General features: G+C 36.3%; 1 protein-coding gene across 2 annotated transcripts in view; it reads right to left on the reverse strand.

The window, feature by feature from the left end:
• LOC107583283 (1-phosphatidylinositol 4,5-bisphosphate phosphodiesterase beta-3-like) overlaps positions 1-12067 on the reverse strand; it is a 67976-nt gene that overhangs the window by 38751 nt on the left and 17158 nt on the right. For both annotated transcript variants that reach the window (XM_016269461.1, XM_016269460.1), the window contains exon 2: positions 9377-9454. In XM_016269461.1, coding sequence (XP_016124947.1) covers positions 9377-9454 — 78 coding nt within the window. The remainder of the gene's footprint in view (positions 1-9376; positions 9455-12067) is intronic.

Consider the following 12067-nt stretch of genomic DNA (forward strand, 5'->3'; position numbering starts at 1 on the left):
ACCGTGTTTAATTTTGTTCGGCTTCAGCCAAGAATTTTCATTTCGGTGCATCCCTAATTATTTTGGGTTTTGGATTTCAGCTAAACGAATTAATTTCAGTTTCAGTAAAAAATCACTACTATATACATTAATGCTGGTACAACAATCTCTTCCTGTCTATGTGGGCAGTTCTTGGCCAGAATGAGCTGCAAAATGGACCAGGCGTCCTGCCGATAGTCAAAAGTCAAACTACAGGAATCAGTAGAGCATTGGGTGCAGACAAATACAATACAGTAACACAAAAGGTCACACATCTGAGGAAAGGAGAGATCATGTATTTCTCCATTCCAGTAACCCTGCCTCTATCATTCCCCCTTTCTGCACCACACCAACACAGGACAGCTTTGTTAACCTGTAGCCTGTCTGTCGCACAGCTCTACCCTTCCACCCCCTTTCTCGGTCTCTTGTCTTTCTGTTTCTTTCCTCTTTTTCTTTCTTCGGTGCAGATAATGAAATTGGTCTGGGTCAAGAGTTTGTGATTCTTGTCATTCCTTTGCCACAAAAGGATGAAAATCCTCTTTCAGTTGAGCAGTACAGTAAGTGTTATATATATAAAACCGAGAGAACAATGACAGAAACACCTGACCGCTGAGTATTAATGATGGCTTGTACAGGCTTGCATTTTAGGCATGAGTCCAGAGTCATCTATAACAGGAAAATTAGATGTCATGAATAAAAGCCTACTGGTGGAGGAAGAAAGAAGGATAAGGATATGGATGAAAAGGAAACTATTATATAATCAACTCAGAAAACACATTTCCTGTCTGCATGTGTAAATGTGTGGATTCGTTTCATTTGACTTTAAACAGTATTTGCAAAACACCCAATTTTTTTAAATGTTATGTTTTGAAGTATTTGTATAAATTTGTAATCTAATTTCTGTGCTTGTATACAATCTGTTTACGCGCCACTGACGGTTAGGTTTAGGGGTGAGGCTATGCTTACTTCCTTTTAAAAATCGGACGCTTCCATATGAATCACATCGTACAAATTCATGTGAAATTATCTCAAACACTTGAGTGCTTACCTAAATGCCCATGCAATCTCATGAGAAAACTTAAGCTACAGTTGAATGTATAAATGTTAAATTAATAGATATACATGTCAATGATATCGCTTCATTTCCAGCGATATCATTGACATGATTGCAAAGATACTATTTGTTGAATGTTTTGGCAAATAGTATTTGGACATTTATACATTACATTAATATAAAGTATAAATGATTTTGCACTTTTATTAGTGTTAGTGAATTACTCATTTAGGAAAACTGTGCGCACTTGAGAGGAACTGGCTCCAATGAACTGCAGTGCAGTCATACAAGGCTTTTGAGCGTGTGAAATTACCAATGCTATCTTACGACCAATTTGTATGTATTTTACGAGGTGGCTAATTCGTACGACCTCACACGTACGATTTTGTACGATTTGTCTAGACCCCAGTGACGGGTAGGTTTAGGGGCGGGGTTAGGTGTAGGTCATTCGTACAAATTCATACGAATTGTGCAACTTGTAAAATACGTACGATTTAACAAAAATCGTATGAATTTGTACGAGTGAGGTCATACGAATTTGTACGAATTAGCCACCGCGTAAAATATGTACGAATTGCCGATTGGGCTGGAAATTACTTTGAATGTTTTGGCAAATAGTATTTGGACATTTATACATTACATTGATATAAAGTATAAATGATTTTGCACTTTTATTAGTGTTAGTGAATTACTCATTTAGGAAAACTGTGCGCACTTGAGAGGAACTGGCTCCAATGAACTGCAGTGCAGTCATACAAGGCTTTTGAGCGTGTGAAATTACCAATGCTATTTTACGACCAATTTGTATGTATTTTACGAGGTGGCTAATTCGTATGACCTCACACGTACGATTTTGTACGATTTGTCTAGACCCCAGTGACGGGCAGGTTTAGGGGTGGGGTTAGGTGTAGGTCATTCGTACAAATTCATACGAATTGTGCAACTTGTAAAATACGTACGATTTAACAAAAATCGTATGAATTTGTACGAGTGAGGTCATACGAATTTGTACGAATTAGCCACCGCGTAAAATATGTACGAATTGCCGTGAGATTGGGCTGGAAATTACTTCAGGGTGTAAAATCTTGTGACTCTTTTGCTGGTTCAGATTGGCTGAAGGGTACAGTTTGTCTGGTAAGAACAAGGATGTCTCACTCTGGTTATAATCCAAAATTGTCTTTGCTGAATGTGCATAAATACTTTATCTGTGGGTAGGACTGGGCGATATGGCGTGATATGGAGTCACAATCAGAGTTTTCCTGGTAGCGCAGTTAAGTAACGCATTACATTTTAAATGTATGTAATTTGATTACAGTTACTTATGTCAATAAAATTACTTAAGTTACAAATGCAGTGTTAAAAAATATGAAGTAAAATGTTTTGCACGTCAGTATTTGAATAATCAAAAATAACTAGCAGCAGTGACTAATGTCACTCTTCCTTATGAATGAACTATGAACAGAACATCAACAATGAACTAGCCAACAGACTGAGAGCCAATAGATTAATACATAACAGAACACAGAGATTAGAGTTAGATCAGGCCTGACATGGCCAGACAGCTCCTAGGAGCTCGCTCTGACTGATATCTCTCCTCCATTATCTCTCCTACACACTCTTTTTCTGTGCGGTTATGTGGTTCGGTTTCATTAATGGGCTTTGTTTTTCCTGAGGTATTTTGAAAATGTGCTCTTATCTTTACTCGGTCTACAGGGTATGTTTTAATGTTGTGCCTCGAGGCAGTTAGAAACCACAACCTTTTAAAAGGATGCCAATTTCTTTCTGTTAGACTATTTGATGTTCATTGTCTCAACTTATGAAAACAAAAAAAGAAAGAAAAGAGAGAGCGAGATAAGAGAGCGAGAGAGGGAGCAAGAGAGTTAAGGTGGTTGACTGCTCTTCCAGTCTGGATACACTGGTTAGACGACTCTGTTTATCTGGGTTTAGAGAGGTTTTACACACTTTTGCACACAATGTGAAAAAGTACGGTTTACAGCATGGTAAAAAAAAAAAAACAATTTTGTATTTGGAAATTTTCTAATAATATGAAATTTTTTAACTTCAACTTAAAATAACTTTTCCATTTTAATATATTTAAAAATTTACTTTAATCCTGTGATGGCAAAACTCAATTTTCAGCAGCCATTTCATAGGTCTTCAGTCTCACATGATTCTTCAAAAATCATTCTAATAAGCTGATTTGATGCTCAAGAAACATTTATTATTATCATCAGTGTGCAAAACAGTGCAGCTTAATATTTTTGTGGAAATGATGATAGATTTTGTGTTTCAGGATACCTTCATGAAGAAAAAGTCCAAAAGAACATTTATTTGAAGCAGAAACCTTTTGTAACATTAAAATAGTCTTACTGGCACTTTTAATGCTTCCTTAATAAAATTTAAAAAAAAACAGTGACCACCTTTTATATTTTACATTACAAACTATAGTAACAAAAATTTGAATACAAGGAGTACATTTTATGTCGAATAGTAAACACTAATTCAATGTTAATGTTTTTAATTAAATGTTTAAAAAAAACTTAAATACCTATTTTTAATTTCAATATTTTCTTTTTCACTGATTTCCAGATATTGAATCCAACATTGACCATCCCACTGTACATAAATCTATCGTCACTCTAGGCCATTTGTTCACCACAGAAGGCGAAAGCGAGAGCAAGAAAGAGGAAGAGAGCATGAATGAGTAAGAGAGGGAGAGAGAACATGAGAGATATTTTCTGTATTTTTTATTTTTGGAGGGCATGCTATTGGTGGAGGGCACAGGGCAAATTATGCTCCAAAACTACCCTAACAGTCTGAACGATTTCCTGTATGCTTTCCCACGCTTGCAGAAAGTGAGAGGGGGAGAGAAAGAAATGAAGAGAAGTGAAGAGAACAAGAGGAAGGGAGATACTACGGAGAGTGATATAAAGAGGAGAGAGGAAGTGTCATGTCTCCATTTACAATTAACAGATGCACTGACGCCTTTCTGTTTCTCACTGATGACAACCAGCTGTCCCTGACAGAGAATGACAGCCTTGAAGAACAAAAATGAAAAGCAGAGAGCAAGGGGAGAAGAGAAAGATGTATGAGGAGTGGAAACAGACACATGGCGAGAGCAAGACCAGTCAGAATGAGCCTGTGGGCTAAAGTGAACCAGAGAAGAGAGGCTAATGCAGCCTCAATCCCATCATTAGCCATTAGCTTCAGCACAGATGGGCTCCTCATCCTGCTTTATCACAAACAAATTCTGCTAATTGAAGAATAGTGAAAGCAAGAGTGCTGTTACCCTCCAATCACAATCTGCCATTAAGGACAGCAATACCAATGTACACAATCCCACATCCTTTAGAGAACCACAAATTCACTAAAACTGACCAGATGCATGTCTGATGGAGCCTTCTGATGCTAATGCTAATCTATTATTGATTCTTCATAATGGCAGTGGTTTACACGCATTATGTAAAGTTTCCTTCTATTGGAAAAACATTAGTTCAACATGTCATTGCTTAGCTAAAGCTAACCATGTTTATATGATACAATCCCCTCACATTGTCCCCAATTCAGTTAGTTTTCTAATTTTGCTAGACGCTCTGCTCTTAAACCCATAAAATGGATGGTTAAAACTTCAGCTAGTCAGACAGTCAAAAAAGATTTATTTAAGCACCCAATGAAAACTATATAAGACATTTTGTCAATTCAATATTGATTTTTTTTAAATAGCTACACTTGATAGAAGCACAGACCGATTTCTGTTGTCTTACTGCCAGGATACTTACACTGACACTCATTTTGTTTACACATGCCGTTATAATCAAGGTGCAGTGTGTTTTTGCGTAGTTGAGCTACAGTTTGCATATATGTCTATTCAAGTATACATGACAGAATCCTGAATATTTGAAGGTGCTGGTCACTTCTGTATTTCGGAGCATGTTCACAATATCAAGGCCAACTGTAGTCTGACTGACACATTGACAAAGACAAGCTACTTCGCATTATCCAGGTCTGTTAGTCTGACAATTTGATTGAAATTGAACTTTTAGAAGTGCACACATACATACTTATTGACAAAGCAACTCTTAACATAACAGATTTTCAATCTACTCCAGACTATATCAATAATGAATGAAAGTAACGACAATAGCACAAATACAGGACACTGATACTGAACAACCTACAGAGCACATTAGGAAAACCCAACTTTGTCCTTTTTTTCTCATTTATGTGAATAAATTCCTAAATTAAATTGGTTAATTGTAAAAAAAATTATCTTTGTATACTTGTATAGTCTCTTTATATTTTTGAAACAACCAATATTTTGATGTAACAGACTTTTGATGGAGGGACAGAAATCTCTCAGATTTCAGTAAAATATCTCAGTGTTTTGATATTTTTCTCTGTGTATTAATATATTTGTATATATTTAATTATCATATTTATAAAGTTGTATTTGTGTAATTACCAGCTTTTTGTTTGCCCGCAAATCAGTTAATTGAGAGAAATTAACCTATGATCATTTGTCTGCTCATCTAAAGCACCAGAGAACTAGTCAGTAATATGTTGAAAGTTCATGTCATTAACTAATCATTAAAGTGTCAGACTACACATGAGTCAAAACCTAATTTAAGGGAAGTCTGTTCACTCTGCGGCCATATATGCAATGCCTCCAGGCAACTACTTTGTGCATGCAAAAGTACTGAAATCTCCAAAACTTGATGAATTTGTGTATACTTTATGGTGACAAAAAGTAAAAGAACATTGCAAGAAGTCCCTGCATGACATCTCATTTTATTTGATTCTGTATCTACTTCTATTGTGGCACCTTTATTATCATAGTGGTTATACAGTGGGGGAAAAAAGTATTTAGTCAGCCACCAATTGTGCAAAGGTAGGAAGCAGATTTTGGTAATTCAAGCAGCTTGGTATATTTACATTGTATCACTTGAAGAAATACAGTTCTAAATTGTAAAATAGAAAAGCACCAGTATGCAATCTCGTAATACCTCAAACACTGTCATTGTATTTTTCTGAAAATGTCTGGCAACCACAGTGTTCATTTTTTACTTTAAATGTACATTTCTGAATATGGATTGTTATTACGTTTAATATATTTTACAAACTATAATAATTTAATATATAGTACATTAAATATATTATATTATATATAATATTTAATAGATGACATGGATAAATAATATATTACTACATAAATATTGAGGAGTCTCATTTGTAAACCGCTTTGGATAAAAGTGTCTGCTAAATGAATAAATGTAAATGTTAATGCAAATGTTAATTCTAACATTGCCCTTTACAATAGTAAAATTTCTCTAGTAAAATGTTACAATTGTTTGCACCGATTCCTGCAGGTTAGTATAGATTATGCAACATATTTCCTTTTTTTTACCGAACACATACATTTACATACACAAACACCACACACAACAATGTGTTTGGTTTATAAGGAAGAACAGTAATGCACTTTTACACACACGCACAGTTTTTTTTCCCTCTTTCTCTTCCTGTGGCATGACCTTGTGAGTGAAAGTAAAGTGACTTTATTCATTTGGTGTCTGTCATTTTCTTACCTATGCAACTTAATGTGACGAGCCTGTGCGTGTGCCAGGGAGATACAAGGAAAGCAAGAAACCCAGGTAATGAATTGGACAGGACAATGGTGAAAAGTTCTATAAGACAACTGAATCCTGCTATTCATGTCACTGCCTGTAGAGCTCAAGGCTATATGTGGAATCTAGTATCCACTAACCAGGTACTAGATTTGCCTTGAAAATAGGCCACACATGCCGAAACGCCCACAAACATGGTACACAGAAAAACAGAGCATTGTGATGGACACACATGCAAGCCTGCCCTGTCAATTCAGTGGGCAGCACATGGACATTGTGGCTCGGCCACACACAAGCAACACAACAACAGAAATAAACCCTCAGGAATACAGTGCAAGGGTGTGTTTTCATGCTCACAAAACCTGTTCTACCACAACGTTGTGTGAATGTGCCTCTGCAAAAACAAGTTTCATTTCTTTTTTGTTCCTGGCAAAATCAAGCTTGACTGCGCATGTGCTGGTGAGCCTGTGAGAATGGGCGCATGCTCTACAACTTCATCCAACTTGCCAAAAAAAGACAGAAAGAGAAAAAGGGAACTGAGAATGACATAAACTGGATTCATGGAAGTGAGGCTGACTTTTAACAACCTTTCAGTACTTAGAAGGAAAAGAAATGGAGTGTGTTTGATAATGGCATCATTAAATATAATAATAGCGACATTAAATATTGTGTTACTGAAGAGATGAGATGAGGTGGCCTCTTTACTATTAACTGGAGAGGACAGGCTCCCCAGAGCCAATATTCCCTACGCCAAACAAGGTTACTGCCTTTCCTCCGGCAAAGATTGGCCTAGTGTCCTAATACCATATCGCAACACATTCAGCGCAACACCAATGCAACATCCATATCGATTCAAATATGTAGCAGAAAAAAACACTCTCAGCTTCTTGCTCCGATGTTTAGGAAGTAAACGCATTAGCACCTTCGGCACATGAAGGAATCTCCAAATAAAATACTCAGCTAGCAAAATAAACAATCCGTTTTGGCAACTGACATGAATCTGCTGCTGAGTTAATGTGAGTTTCACACACTCTCTGCTGTGTCTCCTCAGACTGCAGAAAGTCCCTTCTCTGAATTTACTGGAACCAGCTTGAGCTGCGTTCCCATACCACACATGTCACACAGATCAGTACGAGAACAAGAGAAAAGAGGGAAAACAACATATCTAATAACTAAAGAGAGCGGATGGGAGGATGCCTTGATTGAATTTCACTGGCTAAAATTTAATTTGATTCATCAGCACTCACATGATAAGCCAGTAGCCCACATGGCAGGAGGAGAGCGAGCGGGAGACATACAGAAACAAAGAGATGACGCAGACAGGACTGATAATAGATAGGGCAGAATTGGCAGGACAGGTAAATTAAGTTACCATTAAAGATGGAGGGATATGTGTAGTCATAAAACATTGTGATAGATACTGAATGTTCACTAAATCTGTGTTAAAGCTAAAAAAAAATTCTCACACTTTCTTTCTCAATTGTTTACCTTCACCTAAGCCATAAGCAGCTGTTTACAAGGATACTTGCAGAGACATGCATTTTGACAATTTCGAGAGTATGTGTATAATCATTAGACGCTGAAGTGAATGGAGTTCACGTGCATCTGCGTGGTTCTCACTGTATACACCGGACACGAGTGGCGCGGTGCGACGTGACAAAATACTATGAACCCATAGAGTGGGGGAACTATGACGTCAGAACCTGGGAGAGTAATTCGCCGCGGGTTCCTTCGAGATTTTCCTATGGGGTTTTATAATAGGATTTTTCAATTTATGAGTAAAATAAAGCCTGTGGTAAACATAACTTGACGATACATTTATGTTTTGTTCTACAACTGCACTCACTCACAGCCCAAACGTTCTTATCTAGTTCCTTATTAAAAACATACAATTTTCAAAAATGAACATAACTGCTTCAAAATTTTTTTTTGGGTATGGATGTGTGTAATTTACGTTGTAGAACAAAATGTAAAAGTATCGTCAAGTTATGTTTACCATAGGCTTTATTTTACTAATAAATTAAAAAAAACCATTATAAAACCCATAGGAAAATCTCGAAGGAACCTCTTTTATTTTTTATTTTATTAATTAGTCTTCCGGGTTCTGACGTCATAGTTCCCCTACTCTATTATAATCAGTGATGCTGTCTACACTGGATGCGGCGCGACACGACAAATCCCCGAAAGTAAACTGATGCCGCGTTCTATTTATGACGTACTGACACACAGTTCAGATGATTTGCAAAGGTCGCTTTGTCGCGTCCAGTGTATGCCTCTAGCTGTTGAAGCGCGGGGCGGCACGATACGACAGATGTCTCGTCCGTGTGTGAGCAAAGAAAACGATCAGTATAAATATAATGATCAGTATACTAAACATTGCACATCCTGCGATGTGAATATCGTGGATGCGCACATCGCGATATCGATGCCGAAACGATATATCGTGCAGCCCTAACTTGTAGCATCTCTGGGTACCTTGTGTCCTCATTAGTTATAAGCAACCTGGCAAAAGTATTTTGCCCTATTTTATGATAATTTCTGCAAAATTCTTTTTAAAAACAAAATACAATAAACACACAGTACTTTGATAAACTTACATTAGAAAAGACCTACTTAATACTATTTTAGAACTAGTATTGGCTGGTACAATTTAAAAAAAATGAAAAAGAATGTAACTGACCATGCTGGTCCCTCCAGACCAGTAGAGGAAGAATCCATCTGGGTCCACTTTAAGGGTGACGAGGCTGGGTATGGCCTCCTGAAAACACAGAAGTGAAAGCAGCAATTAGGGGGAATTCAGTGCATTCATACAGTTTTACCAACAACATCAGCACTTCTACAGAGACCAACAGAAAGTAATTCACTTAATAATATGAACAGCATTAGCAACTGACATGAATGTTAATGAAGACTAATCACTGAGAAATAATGACACGGTTTAGAACATTTATTACATAGAATAATTGTTGCTAATTCAAATGCAACTTAATTAAACTGATACTACGGTAACCAAATCACAGTGGCAGCCATGCCAATACTACACATCGATGATGAAAAATAATCAGAAGAATGGCAGACACAAAACATAGGCATAAAGATCCGAATGTAAGTTAGATAAATGGGAAGTGCCCGGAATGGGTGGATGGTCCTGAGGGACAGTGTGATTTATAAATTAATGTAATGAAACCAAAACCTCAAAAGCCACAGAGAGAGACATTAGAGGAGTTTAATGCACAAGTAACAGAAGCTGATGGCTGTCTACATATGACTGGAATGGTATATTCGCAAAATGTACACTTGTAATTATTTTTAAGCATGTAGCATGTATACTACACAAATACACTACCATTCAAAAGGCTCAGTATTCTTTTGTTCAGTAAAACACTTTTATTCAGCAAGGATGCATGAAATTGATCAAAAAGACCTTTATAATTTCTACAATAATATGTCTATGTCAGTTAAATGTTGTTTTGAACTTATCAGTTTCCACAAAAATATTAAGCAGCATCTCATTATGTTTGATAATGAGTAATGTTTCTTTTATATATCTTACCAAACTTTTGAAGCAATATTACCCATAACATCTTAGTAACAGGTTTAATTTTTAAATGTCTCATTTATTGATTGGACTGCCAAAAGTTAGAGTATAATTACATAAAACCGAATTAAAAACTATTAAAATAATATAATACATACAGGTTTACATATTATTGTAATCATATTTTAATAAGCAGTATATACTGTGCACTTCACAGTATGCTAACATTTCATACCAGTTTCAGGTGACATTAAATGTGTTTGGACAATTAGTGAAGTTGGACAGTTAAGAGCTAATCTCATCTGTATGTGTTAGAGGAAGTGACATTCGGCTGCTGAGCTGTCTTGTGGAATGTTTGCATACGATTAAATTAATCAGGTAGCACAGATTTCCTTTACAACTTCTCTGAAAAACTCCACCCAGTGCTGGGAGACATGAACACACACACACACGCAAGCACACACACACACACACACACACACACACAACAACAACAACAACTGTCTCTGAACACAATCACATACATTTGCATGCTGACTGGTTTTAATGTTTGCATAAACAAATATATTAGTGTTGTGATCCTGCTAAAAAAGCTTTATTTAAAGCACCGTTTCTTCTCTGTGTGCACAGACCTCTCAAAGACATCAGGTGATTATAATATAAAAGACCAAGCTAAAAAAAGACAAACAGCATATGAGAAAGACAGAGAGAGTAGCAGACCTTGGTCAGGGTAAACAACATATTTCATCTGACATGATTTAAAACAAAGCTATGAAGGATAAAGTTCAGTGCGTTCAACAGGTCCTATGGTCTTAAAGGGAGAGTTCACCCAAAAAATGAAAATTCTCTCATTAATTACTCTCATGTTGATATAAACCCCTAAGATTTACGTTCATCTTTGGAACACAGATGAAGATATTTGTAATGAAACCCGAGTGGTTTCTGTCTCTCCACTAACAGCCTATGCAACTATCACTTTCAAGGCCTAGAAAGGTAGTAAAGACATCACTGGAGTAGTCCATGTGACTCCTGTGGTTCAAACTTAATTTTTATTAGGTGTCGGAAATGCTTTTTGTGAAATGTTTTTCCATACAATGGAAGTCAACGCTCACTAAAAGTGTTTGGTTACCAACACTCTTCAAAATATCTTCTTTTATGTTCCAGAGAGAAAAACAAAGTCATACAGGTTTAGAATGACATGAAAGTAAGTAAATGATTTAAATTTTTGGGTAAACTAACCTTTAAGGTCCTAGGTTACTAATCTCCACAAATAGGAGTATTTGATGCACTGGTAATATTTTGGAAAGACAAAACAGTGTAAACAACATCACAACTTGAATGAACTCTATGAACTGTGCGAGTGTGTTAAGTATACTAGCCAAACATTAACAAAACACAGACACACACACACATATATACTCATACATACGCGAAAGCGGAGTGCATTTCAAATCCTTTAATGCACGTCTAGCCGTTGATTATCCCGCTTATTCCATGGTCATTTGCCAAGTTAAAACTAGTATTGCTCTTTGCAGCACAATATTTGCCCGAATGGGTAATTTTTTTTTATTTTTGTCAGTTATGGCACATTAGCTCTAGCATTCTGCCAGCTTCAAATCAGACACAGAGATGAAATAGTGAGGTAAGATCATATTTATTTGAATTAATTATAGCATTTATTTCAATTAATTATCGATCGAGAGAGAGAGAAAGATGACGGTTGTGTGTGCGTTATAGCCAGTTATAACATATCTGCCAGCCAATCAGAATCCAGTATTCAGACAGACATATATATATATATAAATATATATATATATATAATTTATTATTTTT

The sequence above is a fragment of the Sinocyclocheilus grahami genome, unplaced genomic scaffold (assembly GCF_001515645.1).
Source record: "Sinocyclocheilus grahami isolate Dianchi unplaced genomic scaffold, SAMN03320097.WGS_v1.1 scaffold52.1, whole genome shotgun sequence".
Classification (NCBI taxonomy): domain Eukaryota; kingdom Metazoa; phylum Chordata; class Actinopteri; order Cypriniformes; family Cyprinidae; genus Sinocyclocheilus; species Sinocyclocheilus grahami.